The sequence below is a fragment of the Balaenoptera musculus genome, chromosome 3, assembly GCF_009873245.2.
Source record: "Balaenoptera musculus isolate JJ_BM4_2016_0621 chromosome 3, mBalMus1.pri.v3, whole genome shotgun sequence".
NCBI lineage: Eukaryota > Metazoa > Chordata > Mammalia > Artiodactyla > Balaenopteridae > Balaenoptera > Balaenoptera musculus.
Genome location: NC_045787.1, coordinates 133,261,088 through 133,286,101, shown reverse-complemented (window position 1 = coordinate 133,286,101; position 25,014 = coordinate 133,261,088). Strand labels below are relative to the sequence as shown.

Sequence of the window (25,014 nt, the reverse complement as noted above, 5' to 3'; positions counted from 1 at the left end):
AGTTATGTTTTAAAATTGAAATCAGATTTGGAGGGCTGCTTAGGATCTTCTTTTCTGTTAAAGACACATACACATGCGGACATACTATCATTCTTAATAAAGTACATGTATATTTTATAACAAAAACTCCTTCCAGGGAAGATGAGAAAGCACATGTGTGGCTAATATTCAACCAACATAGTGGTGTGTGGGTGTTTTTTTCCATCTTTTTTTTTTTTTTTTCTCTCTCTTTCAGTGAGAAGTTTGGATGCAAAACCATTTACTCGTGTCTTCTCTTTTCACAGCGATATCTGGCATGATTGTTCCTCCCATGTGAAAGAATTGCCTTGAAGAATTTTATTAATGAAGAGGTTGGATTCTGCCACAGAAAGTAATCTGATACAAGTCCCAGAGTGGAACTTTTAACTCAGGCCTTTTTAAGAGGAATCACAATAACTGCAGATTTTTAAACAAACAATATCACCGACCTTGCAAATACTGAAATTGGAAGGGATCTGCTAATGCAGGGTGTTGGTTACAGTTGTACCTCCCAAGTCCTTGGGGGGATATATTTATTCTGTGTTGATAAAAGCAAATCCTCTTTTTCTTTCTCTCTCTCTCTTTTTTTTTAAAGCTTAACTCTGCAATCATTTGTCTTTTATAAACCATAAAGCTGTATACAAGGGACACTATAAATAAGACTCCATGTTTTAATTTATGATGTTTTTAAAGCTGTGTAAAAGGAGAATGAAATGGTGATATTTACAAAAAAGTTTAAAAAGAAAAAAAGAAAAAAAAAAAAAAAAAGCTTGTATGGGACAGAATAGGAATGCCAGTTAGATTTTTTAGAAAACTAAGGGTCGGCTTTTGCGCCTTAAAGCATATCAAGTGGTAGTTACTCGGACAGTGCATTTCCAATATCTAACTTAACATGCCACCCCTTAGCAGTGCAAGCTTATTTCTCTCTTTTGTATTGTTGTCTTAAGTAACTGTGTAAATAAATGCAGCCTGGAAAGTTAAAAAGTGATGTAAGTGATCACATTTTCCCCTTCTACTCAAAAATCCAGTGCCTCTAGACAGATCTTAAAACTGCATATTTAGACCTGACAGCACTCTCTCTCTTTTGCTTATGTCAACTTCTTCGGAAGCCGATGGCCTCTTGAGAGCTTGGTGGCACACGTGCTGTGTGAGAATCTCCTTTGAGACTTCATGGAACAGGGTCAGGCACAGAATTCCACATAATGCCCTCCAGTTATCAAACCAAAAGCCCACTTACACTCCGCCATTTACATGGTTAAAGTTTACTCATCCTAAATGCTGAATTCATACCAGTCCTTCAAAAGCTGACAAAAGCAACATGGCAGGTATTTCAGATTTCCCATTCGAGATAGCGCCTCTATCAGTCGACCCTTACCATTTGTAACATAGTAGATTGAAACGACAGGTTAAGTGCTTTGGAATTAAGAATAAAAGGAAACTGGGAGAAAGGAGAAGAAGGTTGAGACCTCCAAAACATGGTTTTCTGTTTGATGGGAATTTTTGCTCTCATTATCTGGGAAGTGTTCTTAAAAATAGGAATTAATAGCAAAGATGCAGCAAAGCTCTGAGGATGCATTTGCCTGATATTTTTTTCTTTGCTGTTGTGTTTTGTATGTAGTTATAAATACTGTAGATTTTTTTGTGATTTTTTGCCAAAGTTGTTGTTCTATTTATACATTTTAATGTCTTAAGACAGTTTTTCAATATCACAAAAAAAGATTTTACTGCATATTTTGCAAAGAAAAAAAAAGCTCACTACCTTTAGCTTGCACATACTTGCAAAGTTAATTAAAAGGCTTTTTGTTTTAAAGGGGATTTTGTAAGATATCCGTATAAATAATGTATTTATCTTTGGAATTTGTACATTGCTTTCCCCTTCCTGCTTTTCCTCCAACTCCCAGTTTATTTTATTGTGTATGTTTGCTATGTGAAAAGTGCGTATTTGTTTGGCCACCTATAGTTATATTAGCTGTTTCAATGTGATTTTTAAACATTTCATTTATAGTTATTTTTAGTATTGTTTTAAACCATGCTTAATTTTTTTTTAATTTTCACCCAAAAGCCATTGTCTATTTTTGTATTATTTGTAAGTTAAGAAGTTTTTTCCAATATATGGCAAAAAATAGTAGCATATTATTCTTGTAGCATTTAGTTCTGTAGATTAAAAAAAATGTATCCTTTGCTTTGGAAGCTTACAGAAAAAAACCCTAATGCTGTTTTACTCTATTAATATGCATGGAACCTCTCCCTTTGGAGTGACGCATTTTGTGCATTAAATTCCGGGGAGAAACTTCATAGAAATCAATGAACATACTTTCTTTCCTAAGTCTGCTTGTATATTTCCTCTGTCTTTCACATAAATATAAACCAGCAGATTGGATGCCTTAACAATGCAAATCATATTCATTTCACTTGTACATTGTAACTGTGCACCAGAACTGTCAGTCATCACTAACATTCTAAGAAAAAAGAAAAAGAAAAAAAAGAAAAAAAAAAAAAAACAAAGAAATCGAAAAGCACAAAAGAACTGTTTTGTTACCTTAAGACAATGTAACTTTTTCTAGTAGAGCAAGAAATTTACAACAATGCTGCAACTGTGCATGCCCCCATATGGATTTTGCAATGGTTTTCACTAGACTGTCAGAGTGCGATTTTTATGGGTTGGTGAGGGTGGGGGAGGGGTGTTGCGGGAGGGAAGGGAGGGGAGCAAAGCTGATTTTTCTTGGTGAGAAATAATAATAATGATGATGAATAATAATAAAACTGGAAAATGTAAGCAAAGTGGACGCATTGCTTCTCGGTACTCAGAAAGGTTGTCCGAATTCGTGTGCTAAGCGCTGGCCTGAAGATGTGTATAATTTAAAGCCATATTTTGTCTGGTGAGCCCCTTAACTGTTTGTGAAGGACCCCGGTCAGCCGGTGAGGTGTCGGGCTCAGACCTTGACAACAAACGCCACCCACTGTCAGCCATGTGTAGTGGTTAGAACTTTTCTTGAAAGTCCAAAGAGCCTTTAAAATGTGTATAATTTGTGTTTTGTTGCCTCTATTGATGTTGATTAGATGAAAAGACGTTCTGGCCCTCTGACCCTCTCTCTTCTACACATAACTTTTTACAAGTAAAAGATGTTACCCTAAATACAGAATATGGCTTTAAGAAGAAAATGAGATAGCGAATTCAATTAAGATTTCAGTTCGGGGGTGGGGGGGGGTAGAGGGGGGGAATACAGCTTCTGGATGACTGGATTGCAGGACATGCCCTGGCCTCACATTGTACTAGGATGCAGCTTAATGAAGTCATCTCTAAATCTAACCTTTCACCTTCTTATCAAACTTTTGGAATAGACACACACTGTACAGTTCAATTGTTAGAGAACCTAACTACTGTAGAGATTGTTATAATTTTTTTTTTTTTTTGCAAACATTCAAGCTGTAAAAACTTTTCAACTTTCACAATATTTAATTAAAGTTACTTCCTGTCTGTGATGGCAGCTCCTAGTTGTGTATTCATTTCTCTATTTCAGATGAGTCCGAGTCCAACATAATGTAAAAGGTCTGTGTTTGCAGTTACTCAGGACAGTGTTGACACCCAGAGAAAAGCAGCAAGAGCAGTCTGGGGACACCCACTTTCCCTCTTTGTCAATCCTTGGGGATTTGCTAATCTGGGATGCAAATTGAACACACACAGCGTATTGCTGCCCTCTGCTGGCAGCAGCTGGACGCGCAGTGCCCATACTGGCCCAAGGAGAGGCCAAAAGCCCCAAGGATTACACTAGGCAAGCAATGAGATCCCCCGGAAGTGACTGAATTATGAATCCAGGATCTGGCCACTCTGGAAAGCCATCCTCCGTGCTACAAGTCTGAACCAAGCTCTTCACATACAGCTGCTAATTAATCAATTAATTATGTGCCCTGGCTCATTGATGAGGAGGCATGTGTGAACATAGCCCCTTCTATGATCTATAGTTTTAAATCCCATGTGGATAAGACACTTTTCCTGTTGGATAAAACCAAATTTATCTGGAGTCAAACATTCTACAAACACCCAATAGGTCCCTGCTCCTGTAGAACGATTTCACTTTAAGTTCCATCATCATCATTAGCCTTTCCAGTTGCACATTCAATGCTTTCCCTACTTTTGCAATTATTGGACAGAATAAGGTTAATGATGCTTGTAAAATGCCTTGAAAACTCAGCAAATAGGCCATGGACCAACAGAAACTTGATGACCAGAGCTAATAGGTCGTCCTACAACCACCATCACGATCATTTGTAGTGTGCATTGCTGATACACTTTTGCTCTGGATAGAGCCCAATCTGAGGTAATGAAAGAGTGTAATGAGTAAGTTAATAAGTAGAGAAGCTACTATCTTCTTCTTTAAAAGAGATCTATGTTGATTAGTTTGGTCATACAATATACATTTTTGGAATTCTGTATCAGGCGCAGGTCTCCGTACTAGATGCAGAAGATTAAAAAACAATGAACAAGAGGCCCCTGCCCGCAGGACACTCATAATCTCAGACAAGAGAAATCTATACTCAAAGCAGTTTAGAATGTTTAGGGCAAGAAAGTCATGTCATAATGCTCCACAGAATAAAATAGACATCCACACCTCTACATACTGGTTTCTACTTTCCTTAAGGCCTATTTCCTGGAAGCATCCATTCATTCACGAAGACCTTGAGGGTTTATTGTACATCTGGCACCAGGTGAGGCCTGGTGGATTCTATAACAAGCACAGCAACACCGATCTTGCCCTCACGGATCTTACAGTTGAGCGAGGCAAGGAGACATTAAGCCACCGTACAAGTCTAAACTAACAAACCGATAATGGCAATGAAGAAAAAGTCTAGAATGCTCTGAAAGTATATTACAGTGGGATCTGATTTAACCTGTAGGGTTGGGGAAGGTTTCCAGATAAAGTGACACCTAAGATGATATGTGAAGGATGAGGTAAGCAGGTGGCGTGGGCACCTTAAGCAGAGGGAATGAGGGCAGAGGTAAGGATCTGGGCTTTGGGCATGGATATGGCCCATTCAGGAACAGAAAGACTGTGTCTGTAGAGTATGCAAATGTGCAGGATGGCACCGTGGAGCTTGGGAAGTTCAATTCAGAACACGTAGTGAGGACCTACTATGTGCTTGGCACTGCGCTAGGTGCTAGGATGCACTAGACAAACCAGTCATAGGTCCAGCCTGCAGGGCCTCAAGCATAGCTCATAAACTCAATGCCCCGTATTTGTCCACAGGGACCCTGCTGGCAAACCATGAAGTGGGTGAGCTGGGGTAAGAGCAGACAAGGAACTCCTCGCTTGTTCCAGGCAGTTGTTCCCACATGGGAATGTGGCCCCAGTGACGCCCATCTTTCATTTTTCAAGAATACCAGATACATTATTGAATTTTTTTTTTTTTGCTGTGAAATTCTCATTTTTTAAATGTTGTCATCTAATCCAAAAATGGTGCTTTCAAAACACTGCATTGGGCAAAAAAAGAAAGTCCACGAGCCTCTAAGAATGTCAGTTTGGGACATCTGGCCAAAAGACAAGTTACTAAAGGAGATGTTTACCCAGCTTGACTTGAGGGTCCTACTGCTAAGTCCTAGAACTAAGTCAAGGAAGGCTGCAAAGAAGGGCCTGCCTGAGGGGTGCAAATAGACGCTCTCCAGGCAGGTAAGGGAAAGCAGGGCATAGAAGGCCATGCTCAATGCCTCTGGAGCTGGCTGTAGGAGAAAAACAACATTAAATTAATCAAAAGGAATAGGAATCTGGGGAAATGGAATATATAATTGTGAAAAAACTCTGTATCCTACAGCAGCCATGTCAATGTTAAATATACAGATCACTTTTTTGAAAAATCTCCTTTTGCCTTGCCAAAACGCCCTCATCAAAAAGTTCATTTTTAAATAGATGTCCAGAGAAGTAAACTCTTTCTGGCACACCATGCTCATGGCCATGCCTGTCCTAGCAGGCTCCAAATCACTCACATTCTCAAGAATGTTGCTCCTGAATTATCATCCTCTCCCTCCAACATCTCCATTTCCTCTTCCTCAATATTGCTATCTAATCAGTCTACACATATTATCCCATCTTAAAGAAAAAGAAAAAACTCTTTGACCTCACTTTGCTTTCAGTCTGCCCATCATCTTTCTGCTCCGTTTTATAGCAAGTCTTCTCTACAGAGGTGTCTGTGTCTTTCTCTTCTTCTTCATCTCTATTCTCTTATTATCCATATTACAATAGATGTTTGCTGCAAGGATGAATAGTGGGGAGTCTTAAACACTGTAAACAAGGGATCAAACATATATTTTACAAGTATCCTTGTAGCTACCTAGAGAATGAATTGGAGAGAGGCAGAGGGGAAAGAGAGAACAATTAGGAGGCCATTACCATGGGCAAGGCAAAAATGCATAGCTTGGACTAGAAAAATGGAAAGAAGGAAAATAGATAGGATTAGACATACTTAGTATTGTGATTATAGTCAACAATACTGTATTGTATACTTCAAAGTTACTAAGAGACTAGGTCTTAAATGTTCTCACCACAAAATGAAATAATTATGTGATGAGATGGAGGTGTTAGCTAGTGCTATGGTGGCAATCATATTGCAATTAACGTGGTGTATACCTCAAACTTATGCCATGGTAAACGTCAAGTACATCCCAATAAAAAAATATTTAGTGGATAGAACCACTAGGATTTGGTGACTGATGCAATGTAGGGATTGAGGGAGAGGAAGAAGTCAAGATAAAACTCAGTTTTCTGACTGAGGCAACCGTTATTAAAGAAATGGTCGATTTCTCTATTTGGGCTGTTTCCCTGCTGTTGAGCTACGGAGCTTGATGGTGAAATCCCTTCCTACTGTTCCCTTTGCTTTCCTTCCCTCTTCCAAGTATGATCCTCTTCTCCAGAGGCTTCTATATTTACATTAGGAATGAAATTCAGTTTCCGGAACTGGAAATATTTTGCTACTTTTTTTTTTAACTCAAGCATCAAGCAGTTTTCTCTCTTCTCTCTGGAGAGTTATGCTACAGTGGGACTGATTTTTATCTACTTGGCATACTTTTTTCCCACTGATTGTAGAATTTCCACATTCTATATTAAGAAGGAACGTTCCGAGCCCTGGAATGAACCACAGGCCTGAGAGTTGACCCTCTGCAGGAAATATCTTGCACAGGGAATTATGCTATAAGGAGAATCCAGTACTCCACAAAAGTCAACAAAATGTCAACAAAAAGGAGGGAGTCCCACTGAAGTTGATTCATTCAATAACATAGATTTGGGTGGGATTCTGCCAGGAAAGTCACGGCCATAAAATGAGGGAGAGCAAGGAGAAATGAATTAGAACCAATAGCCATGCCTTCTCTCACACATTTGTCTACTCAATATATTCTTACCATGGACCTTCCCTGTGTCAAGCACTGTGCTAAGGGCTGGGGTTTGACTGTATCTTAAATAGACCCATTTCCTTCCCCCATTACTACCTAAGGAGGATTCTTTGATATGAATCAAAGAATCACAGGAACATCATTTCATACTGTAATAAATGCTGCTGTAACCCTAATATACCTGAGCAAGCATGTGGCTCTATCTCTGCACACATTCAAGCCTACTTCAACACCCACCTTTAATTAAAAAGAAATGGATCCCTTATTCAAATCCCTTAAAGGCCATTAAAAAGAACCTAAATGTAAAGTCCACAGCAATACCTACTAAAATTCTCTTTCTTCTACCATCCTTTTCCCTACTCCTCACCTTACTCAGACACTATTGTTCTCAACCCATCTGACAAAAGCCTATTCTGAGTTTGCATGATTTTTCTTTTTACCTCCTCACTTTCCTCATCTCTCTCAATGCATTATTTTCTTTCTCTCATTGCATTAAGTCTTTCTTCCAGCAAGAAAATCTTTCTTCTTTAGCAGAGCTGGGGAAAGGGGAGATATTGGACTGGCCAAGCATGATTTCCTTTGGCAAGCTGGGAGAGGGGAAAGTCCATAAACACTTCCTTGTTAATAATGTTTGGTGTGTTATACTTTGAGGGGCAAGAACAGGGAGCCATGAGCACATAGAGCAAGAGTCATGGATCTGCTCCTGTTTGAGCAAAGACCTGAAGGAGCAGGAGTCAGCAGGCAGAGCTGGGGGCAGCGCAGACAGCATTCCAAACAGACGCAGGTCACCCCCAGTGGAGGACTGGTGCCATTCGAGCCTTTCCTACAGAATGCTCCCCCTTCTCAGTTCATCTCCCTCCTCTGTCGTGTCCTTTTTTCCTGCCTTCCAACATGGTTTCCTTCCTCTCTGTCTATGCAACAGTCCTGATCAGCGTTCGGTTCACTGGTAGCTCTTCAAGCAGAGCCATTACCTTACTGATTCCGGTACACCTCTGGGGAGACTCTCTCCTTCTCTTTACCTTTACTCCTGCCTTGCCCCATGGATTTATTGCATGGGATTCTAGGGATGTGGTGAAATTTCCTTTAATCCTTTAAAAGCAGCTGAAACCAGATGAAAGGTTAGGGGTCCCCAGTATTGCTCTTTATAATTCAAAGGTAAACATTCCTACCCTACACTTCATGCCCTAGAAACCACCACAGCCCAAAGTGCTCAACTGAAAAGGCCAACACTGAGCTCCCATTTCTTCCCACAAGCACAGTATACTGTGGCACAAGCTCATGTCCAGGAAAATCAGGGAGGTGGTATGAATGGCACCTAGCATTCCCTTGTTGGGGGCCTATTTTTACATGAGGTGATATTCTATTAACTTTATGGAATATGTTTATTAAATTCTCATAACGGTCATGAAACAGGGGTGTAATTGTCCTCAACTAAAACTGAATTACTCACCAACTTTGTATGAGGACAGAGGGTTCCTGCTGGACCTTGAAGGCCATTTATTTAAGACATATGGGCACAACAGTTACTCTGTCTATGGAATGAATTAACCCAATAATCAGTAGATATTGAAAATGACTTCAAAAAAAGAAGTCACTCAAATTTTCTAATCCTCAGCTTCTCATCTATAAAAAAGAACTGATAATAAGAGTATTTATCTTAAAAGGTATCTAAGAAGATAATGTTAAATAAGCCACATAATGAGTTATCATTCAGTGCCTGGAACATATTAGCCAGTCTGTCAATGTTAGACATTGTGATTCCATTGTGTGTGTGTGTGTGTGTGTGTGTGTGTGTGTGTGTGTGTGTGTGTGTGTGTGTGTGTGTGTGTGTGTGTATGGATGGACAGATAGATAGATAGATATATCATAATATGTTTAACTGATTTCAAACTGATAGACATTAAGTTGTTTCCTATTTCTTGATATTATATGCAACATTATGATGGATATGCTTGATTTTAAAAAAGTTCTTGCAAGTCCTTCCTACTTAAAAGCTAACAGTATAGTATCCCTGGCATCCAAAGGGCCACCTCAAGAAAGGATTCCTCCTTTAACAAGAAAAAACTATCCCAACAGATCCCAAATCAAACCAGAAGATGATTTGTGGCTGATGCTTGCCATAAGTACAAGAAAAACAAAGATTCCCCAAATCATTATACTTTGGTACCACAGTAGGTACCAGTGAGCTCTAGACAGGAAAGAAGAAGAATCATTCTGAATACTGTCATATGTCAAAGGAAGGGGACTCTGGGCAATAAGTTTGCAGGGCAAGGACCTAGCACTGATGCTGAGGATGAGACAAGACAAAGGTTGAGATGGGTAACTCGGGGACACAAGGAAGAGAGTAAAGAAATATTTCTTATACGTTGGCATCCATAAGTCATTTCATGACGTGTGAACCTGCTAAGCCCTTTCATAGTTCAAAAAAGATAAATGAAACAGGCTTAGGTGAAATTAGATGAAATTTAGACACGATTAACACAGTTATGGAATGGACTATTAGGAGCCTATCTGCACTCAGAACAAGAAATCTCTTGAAATCACTTGTCCCTTCTTTGCTCACTCACTCTAATATGTAAGTGCCAGTCATTATGCTAGGAAATGAGTGTAAGAGCAGTTGGATGTGGGCAATAATTCAGCACACAAAAAAGCAAATTAATAAGCAAACATATAATTACATGTTGAGAAGAGCCCTGTGAGGGAAACTGGCCTGGATGCTGTCTGCCTCCTCGTCTTACTGATGTTGGGCTTGGACATGTGACTTGCTGAGGTCCATGGAACATGAGCTGACATGATACAGACAGAGGCCGTAGATGTGATTGTGAATTCTGACTAGGTTCTTACACTCCAGAGACCTGCCAGGAGGACAGCTTCCTCCAGAAAGCTGTTGAAATGTCAACCTGGATCCTGAAGTGTCTACACACAGAACAGACCAGAGGCCACTGACATCTCAGAGCTGAGCTTCACTGACCCTCAGCCGGAAACAGAGTCACCCAGCCATGCTGACAATATCAGCTGTTCCTTGGATCTACTGCCCTGCAAATCTGCAAGGGTGAGAATTAAAACTTGCTGTGGTTGTAAACCCTTGAGCTTTGGAGTGATTTGTTAGGCGACATTATTGTGGCAATAGCTGATTGACACTGAAATAGAAGCCTAGAAGTGGGTGCAGTTATAAGAAAAAACTGAAAAAAAAAATTAGTTTAAAACTCAGTGGTGGGTGGTGAGGAACCAATGGGAGGTTGGGAGAATCACGACCTGTGTTATACAACAGAGAAAACATTTAGTAAGAATTTAGTAAAACATGCAGTAAAGGGAGTACCCGAGATAATCTAGACAGGAGACCGGGAGTGGAGTAAGGAGATTTGGAAATGAAATATTAAAAGCCTGAGCTGGCTGTCGGTAGCCACATTTGATAAGGTGCTACATGAAAGAGATGAGCTCAGAAAAAAATGGTCCAGTTTACAAACACAATTAAGAAAGAATACAGAGAACTCAGAAAACTGGGCACATGCTGTGTTGGAAGACGATACTGTTTTTCATCTCTAGACTCTTCATCCAGTAAAATATCCTCTAAGTAAAATACAGCCTAAAGGAAAAGACCAAAACAGGGACATAGCCATTAAGATACAGCTCAGGAACATAGTCTAAACCAAGAATGTGGCCACCATAGTCTTTGTTAAGACCTCTGAAAAGATTAAGCAGATTCCTTCAGCTGGATGAAGAGCCTCCCAGAAAGATCACACAGAAGCCTGAGGTGCCCAAATTAAGAAGCACAATTACCTCTAAAAAGAAAGGCATTTTTGACAAGAATTATGAGTATGGCTTCAGTGAACAGAATTCAGTGGAATTCAATACATAAACAGTCCACTCAGTTTTTGAGACAGTTGTATTGGCAGTAATGCAGCCATGCTGGATTAGAAGAGATTGTGGCCATTAGAGATGTAAAAAGACATCTGAGTCACTCACATTTCTAACAGGCAGGAAGCAGGCTGAGAAAGTTTCTCAGTTACTGAGAAGGAAAAACCCTTTCAGAAATGACTACAGAATAAATGAAAAAGAAAGGGTCTCCTGAAGGCAGAGCCAAGAGTTGTGGAAAAAAATAGTTGTCTAAGAATCTACTTCAAGGAGGCAGAATGTGGGTGGAGTATAGTACCCCAACCCATTGATGTTGGGTTAGCCATATGACTTGCTTCGACCAATGGAATGTCAATGGATACGATGTAAATGGAAGCCATGGGGCATGCTCAGATGGCTCTGGTCTGGCAGCATTATTGTGGCAACAGCTGACACAGCAATTCCTGCTCTTGCATAGAATTTGGACCGTATGAACCTAAATGACTCTGAACACCCAATTAAAGCAGCTGCTTTTAGTCATCCTCTCTGACATCACCACTTATTATTTTCTTCATAGCCCCTTTCTCTTTCTGGAATTAGCCCATTTACGTATTTGTCTATTTGTAAATATTTTTATTTACTGCCTCATATTCGAGTGCCTAGAACTATGCCTGACACATAGTAATGATGAATAGATGCCCTTTGATTTAAAGTTCCTTTCTCTCTCAAAGAGCCTATAATTCTCACAAGCTTAGACTGCACTGGGGATATTATGAAGACATTGTTTTTTGCCTTCAGTAACCCTTCAAAATACTGGTATCATTAGTTTAAAGGGCATCTTTGATCAGAGATAGTTATAACTCATTGGGAATACCCATATCGTATGGACTCTGATTTAGTGATTTCTGGACAAAAGCAGGAAGTGGAATCATTTCCAAGTAATGATTCAGGAGAACAAGTAATCTGGGAGACAGTCTTCTAGACTGACTTGTGATGAGCAGAAGACCACGGTGTTAATTCCAGTATATCCATCTTAAATTGCTGATAAAGTTGTCTATATAGGGCAAAGTGATAATTTTTGGAGATAATGATGGAAACTGATGAAGTCAAAACTAGGCACCACAAAATAAACCTTAACTGTAAGGAATAAAGCCCAAGAAATGTCAAGCTATCTTACTCAATAGCTATCAATGTACCTCTGCATTTTTTGTCCATGGAGATCTCTCAAGGTTGAATTGGTTTCTTTATTCAACTGGCAGTATGCTAGGTGCTGGGAGAACCATGGCGAGCTAAGCCAGAAATGGTCTTTGCTTCAAGGAGCTTTCCATTTAGTAAGAGAGGCAGACCTTAGTAAAATATATATGTGACTAAATGCAGTATGTTAAACCCTTCTAGGGGCCATGTAGGAGGACAGGAAACCAAGAGATCATCTAAAGACCGACTTTCTTTGAACCATCAAGGAAAGCTTCCTCTGAAAAACTGGTGTTCAAGCTGAGATCTGAAGGATGAATAAGGCAAGAAAGAACATTACAGGAAGAATGAGTATCATGTGCAAAGGACCTGAGAAAGATCACTGTGGCTGGAACAAGGGAAAGACAGGTGAAAGATGAAGCTGTACAGATGGCAAGACCCAGATCACAAAGAGCCACGTGGTAAGGAGTCTGGTTTTTGTCTAAAGGGTTGTTAGAAAAAGAAAAAAGCCATTGAAAGGTTGACTGAGAAATTTATCAACCAGCTTCCAAGAGACTTAGGTAGACATTGCAGACAAATATTGGGGTCACTTGGAAGATAGTTCTCAAATATTGATAACTCTCCTCCACTAGTGAGCACCTCTGGGCTAGAACCAAGGAAGAGTTCTGTTTGCCGCATCTTGCCCAGGATGCTATGTGTCAGCTCGTAATGGTTGGTTCACCTTTACCTTTCCATGAAGCCCATTATGTTTTAAACAATACCCATCAGATCTTGTAAGGCTTGATATTTATTTTATTTCAACTATCACTCTTTTTTGTCAAGTCTAGTCTCATGCACAGCAGGTGAACCTTAATGGCTTAAGGAATAAATAGAAAGCTGGCGGGCTCACACCCATTAACTAATGGATTACTAAGCAAAAGGGACTATGTTCCACCCCAGCGCACTTAGCCCAGGGTTGCTAGGAATTTTAAAGACTCCAAGCTGATGCTTCACGGGCCCAGGGGAAAGGAGCTCAAACTCAAGTATAGTTCCTTTGATAGACAGGTGAATGAACGTGGCTATCATTATGTAATCACACAACTTAGGAGTTATTTATTATCGACTGCACAACACATTCTAGAAACATACTGGAGACACTTGGCCTGCCAGCTTGGTACATTTGTTGGCTCTAACCTGGCAGACAGAAGGATCCTGATGGGAGAATCACTTAGCCCTCTTGCTTGTACTCACTCCATTGGTGTCCCAATAGTTCATGGGAAAATACGTAAGGAAAAGCAGGCTATTTTAAATACATTTCTTTGAAGTAAAGGTGCCTGACATTCTGTTATCTGCAATGCTCCACGCCTCTGTAAATTAGCCACCTTGCATGTTGTGTCCAGACCTTCTTTCCACAGTCTTTAATCAATTGTTTCAGATATATGTGTCTCATTAGCATCCGAGCAATGCAATCACTTTTTAAAATCCCAAATCTCATGATTTTATTGGGCTATTAAGAGCTTGATTTGTGGGCAGTGGGAACAGCAAAAGAACTCATGCCATTGATCACATTTTGCAGAAGGTGTCCAGCAGAATGAAGAAACCAGCAAGTGAAGCCCCAGAAACACACGCAGGGTGTGTTTCTCACATATCAGCCCAAGCAAAGACTATCGCCCATATAACCACCTTTGAACACCTTTATTTGGTGGATTAGGGGGTGGGAAGGAAGGGACTGAAAATTAATTGCCTTCAAAGGAGATTCTGGACATGTTAAACCCAAAAATGGGGTGTCAGAAAAAGAGACCAAAGAAACACAGTAAGAGGACCGCTATTTGCTACTAGTTTCACACTCAGAAAAATCAGTTGCTAATGATCAACCTCGATCTTTGCTGTGATCCAAGGCCAAAGAATCATAGACCTTTATGAGCTGAAGGGATAGCCTTAGAGATAATTTTTCTAATGCCCTTACAAGATGAAGAGACTCAGGAAGGGGCAGACTAAAGTCATATATCAAGGGCAGAGCTGGCCCCAGACCCCCCCATCTCCACCCTAGTACGAGAGTTGTCGTTCTCACTCCCTTTTTGTGCTCCCCTAGTTTCCGGGGCAGTGAGAACAAAGATTTGTCACAGGCATTTTTTTTTTTTTTTTTTTTGCCATGCCACATGGCATGCGGAACTTCCCCAACCAGGGATGGAACCTGTGCACTCCGTATTGGAAACGTGGCGTCTTAACCACCGGACCACCAGGGAAGTCCTGTCGCAGGAATTTTTAAAGCTGAAGAGCTGAATTTAAAAAGTCCTCTTCTCATTGAGAGGTTTTCACAAAATAATATCCAAGAAATATTAAAATAAGTCAATTTTAGAAAGCCCATGTAATTCTTAATTTTTGAAGTCAGTTTAATGATCTACCCAATGATCTAATATACGGACAGAATTCCCTGGAGGGATCAGGAGCAGTTAATTAGCAAACAGGCAAATCTAGGCTCCTCCTTCCCAGCACTGGGTCCAGCTATGAGAGAAGCTGTCCTGGTAGAGTCTGGACACTAGGGAATGCTTGCGGCTATTTCAAGGCAAGAGAGCATGGCCCTTCCTGACTGCCCCTCGGCATCTCTTCTTATTCTGCTTGCCATTAGCAGCAAGTGTGGTCTGCTTAAACCCCAAATCAGACCATGTAATTCTCCATCTTAAAACCTTTCAATAGCTTCCCATCACACTTAGAAGGAAACACCTGCCTCTTTTGGCCACTGAGCATTACAGGATAGGAGCCCTGTTTATCTCTCCAAACATATCTCGTACAGGTCTCCCCTTTGCTCATTTTGCTCTAGCGATATGCCATGCTCTTTCCCACTATACGACCTTTGAACTTGCTCTTTCCTCTGTCTGGAAGGATTTTTTTTTTCCTTTCTCTTTGTATATCTGCTATCTTCTTATCCTTAAGGTCTTGGCTCACATGTCACTTTCTCAAATGGACTATCCCTGAATCTCCCAAATCTCAACCCTTTTCCAGTCCAGATAGCTCCTACCTCAAGCCCTATGTTTCAGTCTTCCAGTACTTAGCCCGAGCTCCGATTATTTTATTTGTCTGTTTGCTTGTTTGCTTGTCTCTCCCATTAGAATGTAGGTACCACAAGGACAGAAGCCATGTCTGTCATGCTCACTATTGCATCCTCAGTGTATATTACAGTGCCTGGTGCAATATAGGTGTCAGGAAGTATTTTAGGGGGAGTAGAAAAGAACCTACCCTGGGAATAGAAAAGGACAGAGGTTATGACTACTATTTTTCCATAGAGAACTGAGGCCCAGCACTTGCCTAAGTGGATCAAGAATTAAAACTTAATTTCCCAGGATTTACTGGTACTGTATGATAATTGGCAGGGGTTTCCCGGAGGCTGCACCTCTAAGCAAAGATGCTAGAAAGGGCTCCTGTGGAGTTCATGAAGCAGCATAGTGCCCTCCAAAGCTTTTGAGAGACTTTCTGAGGCTCTGTCTGTCCTTCTCCTCCTCCTTCTTCTTTTTATTTTAAATAGCTCTAGATCTAAGGAGAATTTTTTTCTGAGTTGGCCTCTATTCATTTTAGAGAGAGAAATTTAATTCTGTAACCTATCTTCTATGCCTCTCCCTATCCAACTTCTTTTAATCTCTCTAGTCCACAGACTGACAACATAAAAATAAGGTCAAGATGAGGAAGAAGTTTTCATTTCCCTTATATCATTCATGACATTTTTATATGCCTCTCCCTTCTAATAATGTAGACTATATAATGCGTTTCCCTTTTTACTTTGGCTCCTAGGGAGCTCAGGAGAAAATTTAAACTTCAACCACAAAATTTTACAAACAGCATCCCCTACTCAATGTAATACATTCTTATCATTCCCAGTTTTAAATGGATGGGATATAAATTAAAGAAAAAGTAACTTAGAAAATTGATCTACTGTTCTTCCTCTCAATCAGTCTGTTCATCCAGTGAGATGACCAGAAGAATTTCTCTCTCTGCCACCCTTTAATTTTGGCTATAAATTACCACCTTCATTCCATTTCACTTCATATTCTGAGCTCTTACGCTATAGATCTGCTCTCATGAGAAGTAATCTGTTCCAGTGGCAATGTGTAGAAATAGAAGATGAATAATAAATATTTACTATGTGCTAGGTGTTGTGCACATCTTAGTTCATCTACATCACCTAATAACACTAATGTAATTCACCCAAGGACCTGGAAGCTTAGAGAAGTTCTTTTATTTGCATAAGGCCACTGACCTGTTAGGTAAGTGCAGTACTGGGTCTGATTCCAAAGCTCATGTTCTTCCTGACAGTGCTAATTCAAAGACTATAACCTGCCATGTAAATGATCTGAAAGACTGTTAAAAGGAACTACTTAGTAAGATGATCCTGGTCACCAGCATTAACTATGTACACTATTGTCATTGGCTCTTGGTATGATAGAAAAGTTATTTAAACGGGCTCTAAACAAAGGACAGGTGAATTAAGCTGGTTAATTAGCTGCAACGAATATTTAAAAAGGGGGGGTAGCTGGTTTATAGTGGCTGCACATTTTTCTTTTCTTCCAGATTTCCCTTCTCCATATCATTCCCCCGCAACAGTCCAAGTCGCAGGTTCTTAAAATGACGGTGACAGGCTTCAAAGCAAAGAAAAAAGAAGTTTCTTTCAGGCTTTTGTGTTTCAAAAGCCCTTACAGAGAGGGTTCTAGGCATTCACACAATGTCTGGGAAAGCCGTCATGAGTAAAGCAAGGAGGCTCCAGAAGAACTGGGCTTCCCCTGAAGACCAGAAAGTTCCTCTGGACTTGAGGAAAAGGAGAGGTGGAGGGGATGTGTCGAGGCAGAAATGTGAGGGCTCCCAGAGAAGGGCTCTGTTCTCTGCTTCCTCAGAGCGCCCCAAGACCCCTGGAGAGAGAGTGGGCAGTGGGGCATGAGGCAGGTGGTCTACACAGCCTGGTGGGGATTTCCATGCTTCAGTGAGAAACCTGGTCACCCAACAGCACTCCGGTCCTCAGGAGCAGACGCGTGAATTGAAAGGGCTGGGGGATGAGACTGAATAAAACAAGGGATGCCTCAGCAGCAACCAGCCTGGATTCCAAGTGAGGACCACACAGGCCACAGCAACTCAGACAAGATGCTGAGAACGCTGCTGAGCTGACCTGCCTAAGTTCTGGGAACCATGCTGATCACCTAGACCTAAAGCTCACCCTTGGGGAAGAGGGACTAAGGAAACCCCAACTTGACGGAGATTAGGTTTCTGCCTCATCAGTAGAATCGTCTGTGAAACCAAAACTTAGTTTAGAAAAAGGAAGAGTTCTGTTTCTTGTACATCTGAGGGCATGGACGTCAAGCTGCATCAGCTACGCCCATTTCCATAGGGCCTCTGATCATCTACGGCATCGGAGACTCAGCATCTCAACACGGACCCTGAGCTACAGTATCCACTGGGTAAGGAAGGAAAAACCTAGCACCCTGCCACATTCTCACAGTCTGCAAGGGGAACAGTCTTCATAACAATATACACAAGACACTCCAGACTGCAGACATGGGAGCTTGCTAGCCCACGTGATCAGACTGCAGCCCCGACAGCACGGGTGCTGGATCAGACATGTGTGGGTACGTGGCTGCCACTTCCATCAGCAAAGCCTCTCCATCCAATTTAAACTGAGTTTCAAGTTGATTCTGGAGAAAATTTATACAGTTTACAGGTTTAAAGCCTTTGCTTCATCCCCGAGGACAAGGCGAGGGGAAGGGAGTAAGGAACTGCTAACATTATTGAGAGGAGAGAAAAGCAAGGCATCCCCAGGAGACAGGGAGGAATGAGACCAGAGACGCAAAGAGGGGAGATGACAATTGTCAGATGAGTTTCATCACTCGACTTTGCCTCTACCTGTTCCCAGCTTCTCGGAAAAATTGTCCTTTGGGGCCCAAACTTTCCGTTTAGCCCAAAGATGAGTCTCAGCCCAAAGATGAGTGAGTAGAAAGTTTGAGAAAATTCTTTCAGGCATCTTGGAGTTATGCACGCAGGGAATGAAATGACATTGTTTCCGCTTTCAAAATAAATAGAAGAGTTTTTGGTCACGGAGAGCTCAGGAATGAGAAGTGAGAAATGGCTGAACCTTCAGACTCCAGGAATCCCACAGCCCTTGTAAGCAAACAAATCTGAGACTTGGGAGAAAATAATCTGAATAAAGAAGATGCAGGAGTTTGAGGGGGGCAGGGAGGTAAAGTAGATTCTGTTAGCAAAGTGAAACTTTTTTAGTTTAGATTCCATAATTACTGGGGGGGAATGGAAACCACAGGCCAGTTCTTTTATTCTTACACTCTTCTGTTCAACCACTGAAGAGAACAAAATTCCCCTTGGTAGGCCTCCAGTTCTTCATAATTTTCCAGATGAAATGTATGGTTCCAAAAGGACAAAGCTTTGTGCTTTTCCTTCTGGCTTCCTTCCTTTTGCAAATAAATGGCTATTTTAAACACAACATCTGTAAACACAAACAACTAATCCATACCTCTAAATCTGGAAAAATAGCAATTGCAAGAAAGATGCACAAAATAGGTTGGGTATACTGTGCAGAGGCTGAGAAATTAGTGCAAGGCACATTTTCCGCTGATATTTCTTAATCAGTAAGTGCCTCATGGGTCCAAGGTGGCAACATTTGGTGCAGGTTACATAGCTACGACGATGTCTCTTTGGGTCTCAATATTCCTTATTGATATAGCAAATATGTAGTCTGGAAAATGGGCTGCCTAATGCCTATTTCCCACTCCGTGCCCACGTGACACCATCACTAACTTTAAAACATGCCTCACCTCTTTCATGCCGCCCCGCAGACAGAGCTATAAAATGGCAGAGGCAGGCACACGTGCACGCACGAGACATGTGCTTTAAGCACCTCAATCTATTACCTGTCTGGGTCTGGCAGGCAGCAAGCATCTCGGCTGCTCTGCGGAAGCATATCCCTCCTGCCCTCCCACCCTTTGATATGCAACGAGCTGAGGCCAAATAAGCCACTCTATAATTTCAATTGTAGGCATCTTCGGAGATGAATGCTTTGGCAGAGAGGCGCCGGGGTCCCCATTTGGACTCCATAACGGAGCCCTCAAAAGCTGAGAGATTTTGCAGAATTTAATGGGCTTTGGGGGACAATTTTACAGGCTGATTTCCAGGAGCACAAATATTCAAATTTCTCAGCCCCTATTTGAAGGCACATCTGAAGGTGCACCCTACAACCTGTGTGTAGCAGGCTCTTTTGAATCTTGTCCTTGAAACAAAAAAAGGGAAAAAAGAAAGAAAGAAATGCGAGGCCCCCTGGGACTTCACCAGCAGAGACTCTGGGTAAGTGCAGAGTGACTGCAAAGCCCTGCCAGGAGGCCTTGGGGCTGGAGGGAGGAAGTGGATGAGAGAGACCGGAGATGAGAAGGCCCTTCAGCAGCCATCCGGGAGGCGGTGGCGGGGGGCGGGGGGGGGTGGAGAAGAAAGGGAGACATGCACTAAAAACAACAGAAACACAGGTGGAAACGGCCTTGTGGGAAATCAGCCTGTCAACAAACAAAGCTGGAGGCTAGAAACCGCTGCCTCACCAGCCCAGCTCCTGGGCAAGGAGATTGTTCTGTAAATAAATTAGCTGTGGCTTTGACTGCTTGGAAATTAATACTGACACCATGAAAGCTGCAAATGACTCCCTTTTATCAGGAGCAGAAGCGCTACACTTCGCAAAGGGATCTTTTTGCCATTCCGCCTTTTATTTTGCTTTGTTTTCTGGGGGAAAGTAAATTAGAGCCACTTGCATCAGCAGCTCAGGTTAAAGAAAGGGGAAGAAGAAAGAGAGAGAGAAAAAAAATAGTTTCATTTCATGTACCAGTGGTTTAGAACTTCATTTAGAGCTAATCACACCCCCATCTTCCTCTGAGCCATTTCTGACAGCAACACAGTCTACGTTGCCAACTGGGAGACGCAGGCACCCTGAGCTTTGCTGGGAATGCACCAAAGGGCTAGGCAGAGGGTCTTGAGGTTTCTGTCAATGGTCAGGGAAGTTCAGTCTCTGGAGAGAGAAATTAACTTGTGGCCAAGTAAGCCAGGAACTAATTGTTACAACCTGCCCGGTGTGGGCTTTTCCAGAGGATCTCAGGCACTTCCTTCAGCTCTGGCTCTTCCTCCAGAAAGATGGCTGAACTTCCCCCAACAGAAGACAGGAGAGGAAAAGCCCCAAGTTTATTCAGTGGAATAACTGCCCTTATGAATGTGACGCAGATGGGCAAAGCAAAGGCCCTGAAATTGTAATCATGTTTATGCTCTGATTAGAAATTACAATTTCTTTCTTTCTTCCCCAGTTCTACCCTACTACCCACACTCTCCCTGCCCCCAACAAAACAGACTAGAGATCTTAAAGAATCAGACACTTTTAGGAAAATTAGCACATCACAAATTCTATCATTCAATATCCTATTAGTTAAACCTCTCCCTTAACAATTTCCATACTTTTATGGTTAACTCAAAATTGATGGAAGTAAAAAGGGTTTTGAAGCCTCATAAATTCTAAAAGTATGCTCTGGGCTACCAAAGGTACAATTATTTGATCTAATTTTCCAGGAAATTACATGTTGTTTCTTTATGCCCCGGAAAAATGATAATCCATATGTAATGGTTATGATGACTATAGTATAGCCAGAATTCTAGATTAGTGAGCATTACTCCAACACCACCAGATCAGGGGCTTTACTGCACATTAATTCTTTAGTTGGTATAGAGACAAGATTACTAGGACTCTTGTTGCTACTTTGTTCCAGGTACAGACTCCCAAGTAGACAAGAAACAAAAGTCAAAAGAAAACTCAGCCCTTGGACATCCAGCAAATAAAAAGTATTTTAAAGGACACATTGGGGATCACCCTCAAAGCATCACTACAAGTTGGCTGGTTGAAGTGAAATAAAGAAGCTCTGACTCGCTGTAGAGGCCCTTCAAACTTTGAGAACTGAGAAGCACCTGGCAACGACTGGTGCTGGAAGTGACACAAGGAAAGCAGAGGAAAGAAAGCAGACCTGTGTCGCCGATGTTGGGCATATTAGTGATGAGCCACAGTGGCGACAAAGGGACCCGTGCTGCAGCAACAGAGATGGCACAGCCCGTCCTGCTGTCTCCCTCACCCCTACACTGCAGAACAGAGCTCTTACCAGGAAGGGCCTCATTTTCATATGAGGGCACTAGGATGTGTGTGAATTGGCATCAAGGGGCTACTGGGAAGCTCTCTGGACGGTTGCTTCATGGGAAATAGACCAATTTGCCAAATGAGCAATTCTGAATAACCAATTTGTCAAACTGTAGAGTTTACAGAATTCATACTGCATGAACCAATATCTAAAGGCTTTGAGGATTTTTTTAAAGTTATAGTTTCAGCAATTAGGAAAGTTGTCAGATTGGTGAAAATCAACATGCATGTAAAGGCACCATTTGGAAAACAAATCAAGCCCAACAACAACAACAACAAAAGATGCAAATTAGCATAGAACTGCATTTAAAAGGCATAGATATCCTTTGTGCCTGAATGGTTGAGACTTTTGAAATTTGAACCACACAAAATACACATTTATTCAAGCTAGCTTAACAAATCATTGAACTAAAAGATGATGGAGACTCAGTAGACTGGACCCAAATAAATCTTTAGAAGAGAATCTCATTCTTTTATATAAATCTGGACTCACAACATGCACAGTGCTCCTAATTTAAAATAGAAAAGAAGTTTTCATTCTGAAGATTCAGAGGCACCAAACAACAGGACAACATAGGCTATAATGGACTTAGACCGGTTTCTGCCAAATGCCCGTGGCAAAAGGGTCCGGCTGGTCTTTTAGACCTGGTTTAAGGCATTTGTCTGACAGTATTTGGTGACTTGATAACTTGTCAGATTGGTCATCTGGTGAATATGCGTTTGGAAAATAGACCTAGAGTCTGCCCACTGGTCATCAAATGCACAGTGGACTGTGTTGAATGTAGCTGGCTGGCACAGGGTGGGGGTGATAAGCAATACCTCATTTAAAGGTGTACAAACAGCAAGATGCTTTTGCGTTTTAGCAGTCACTCTCACTACGAGGTTTCACGGCTAAGCAAAGAACAGAAGAATTCCAAAGTTGTACTAAATTTAAAAGAAGAAAAAATGTGCACGGGGATACAACTTGTAAACCATGAAAATAGTAATGAATAAGATAATACATAATACTTGTTCATCTATGATATAAGACAGCAATTTAGGCCCAGATGATTACACACAATGCTTGATCTTCCAAGCTTTTTTGGGAACAACACGAAAACTGAGAAATATTCTTTACCTGTGCATAAAGGCAAAGGGGCTGCTTTCTATTTTCTTCATGCTCTCTGACAAACCTGGAGAGTCTAGACTACTACCCCCTGGAAATATGTCCAAGATTCTGACCACTCAACAAGCAAAGCCTGCCAATTGCCCATAGAGTACCTTGGTGCAAATTAGAGAATGACACCTCTTCCTTCAAGATACCTTATTTCCATGGGTCAGAAAATGACTATAATGCGCTAATTTTGCTCCAAGTGGATACTTTACTGTCATCTGAAGAAAAATTGTCATAATAGTTTTACCAATCTTAGTGATGTTGACTATGTAAATTATGTTCCCTTAGATATGACATCGTGTGCAATCTGCACAACTATACGGGGGGACAGTGGACCTGGGGGCAAAATATGGGTGGGAAGATGAGACACAGACCTTGGGAGATTAGCTGTAATGGAGGGGAAGACGATAGATAGTGGTCTGAGGTCAAAGGATGGGCACCAGCTTAAGAGGATATGGATTACCTGTAACACTACAAGTGCTTTCCCAATGACCACTGCTAGCCTAGGATAGAGTTCAGACCTACCTCATTTCCTTTCAGTCCTCTCCGGGAATATTGTTGTTCTGATTTCCTAATTCTACTAATATTTCAGAGTCTATTTTGACTTCCATTTTTCATCATTGAAGTCTGATACTTCTCCCCCAAAATGATCATCTTCCCTTCTAAGTTATTCACAATATTTATCATGCATAAGATATGTATTGGCATGATTACAGTAGATGGCTGGCATTCACATAGTTAACATTCTTGTTCAACCATTTGCTAACTTTCCAAAACGTCCAATTCAGAATTACTGGTCATTTGGCTGAGGCAGAGATTTTAAACTGCCATTCCTCCTGTGTGGGAGCCCTTCTAATCAGCATTCGCTCAGTAATGTTCTTACCCCATGCATCTTATAACAATATTTTACATATTGGGGGATTCACATACGTCTCTGGACTTACCCTTTTTGAATGTCAAGCATCTATTCTATATTCAGTTTGGTTGTTAACAACATACCATTTTATACTGTACAGCATTCATTTGTGTGAGTCTTACCTTCCCCTTGAGGGCAGGAATTATGTTACATATATTTTCTCTTTTTTCCAATACTTAATTCAGGGCATATAAGAAATTATTCTCAATAAGCACTTACTAAGGTTAAGAATTCACTCTATGACAACATTCTAAGCACCCCTCACCACAACATGAGTGCTAGTGCCAAAATATCTGTGGCAGATCTCACAATTGATTTTGTCCCTTCAGTTGGCTGTGACTCAGAGGTGAGACAAAGAGGAACTGAATTTCTTCAGAATGCTTCAATATACTAATTTAGATCAAATTGTATAGACAGCGAGGTTTAAAGTTTCCATAAATTCTTACCCACCAGACTACGCCCTCACCTTTTCATATTTTTAGATGAAGTTCAGGGGAATTTAGTGGAATCTAAACAGAGCTAAGTTCCTGGTGAGCAGTTCTGAGGCTATGAATCAGGGGACTCAATTTTTGCTCCACTGATGTCCTCCATGAAGCATTCTGGGGAATCCTGAAGGGTCAAATCATAGCCCTTCCAGAAGGAAGAGAGGTCAGAATGTAAGGATGAAATCAAGGGAATGATGACACTGGCTATACAGCTCCAAAAAGCACCTCCCAAGTTTTATTTCATGGGTCGTTAGTCTCACTCAGGAGATGGTCAGACCTGCTTCTTTCCCATAAGTGCAAGAAGCACACAGAGTGACCTGTTTGGAGAGTAAAAATGTATTACTAATAATGACATAATAAAGGCTTCATTGGGTCTCATCTGGGCTTTTCCAAATATATTTGCGCAAGGAACCCCAACCCCTTTTTGGAAACACTCATTAGCATCTTCCAGAACTCGTGCTCCATGGACGGTGCACTGGGGAACAAAGCTTTGGAAAAGGGAAACAAGAAGCCAAAGACAGCTGGCGAAGACCTTAATGTATGTAATTATTAATGATGATAATTTAATGTGCTAAACAATATACCTGGATACAGTGTTTATATATAGTTGGCTGAGAAGAATTTGCAATATATAGGATATAACCTGCAAATAAATAATAAGGCAGCTTGAAGATAAACATAGCTTAAGCCTAATGTACAACTAAACTTCCTTACACTTTAAGTGATAGGAAGCAAATATCTTCATAAAAACACGCCAGTGATACATTTAGTAAAACACACAGCTGGTCCACTGCTTTCCTCTTCTGTAACATAACCAGGATTCCCCAAATGATCCCCATTATTGATCAAGAGCCC

The 25,014-nt window shown here is 41.1% G+C and overlaps 1 protein-coding gene and 1 long non-coding RNA gene across 3 annotated transcripts in view; one reads left to right on the top strand and one right to left on the bottom strand.

Annotated features, from left to right (window-relative positions):
* EBF1 (EBF transcription factor 1) overlaps positions 1-2,557 on the top strand; it is a 392,957-nt gene extending 390,400 nt beyond the window's left edge. The window contains 1 exon segment of the mRNA XM_036848092.1: positions 285-2,557. Coding sequence (XP_036703987.1) covers positions 285-316 — 32 coding nt within the window. The 3' untranslated portion in view covers positions 317-2,557.
* The window catches only part of LOC118892987, a 439,949-nt gene that overhangs the window by 11,380 nt on the left and 403,555 nt on the right, over positions 1-25,014 (bottom strand). The gene's annotated exons all lie outside the window — the stretch shown is intronic.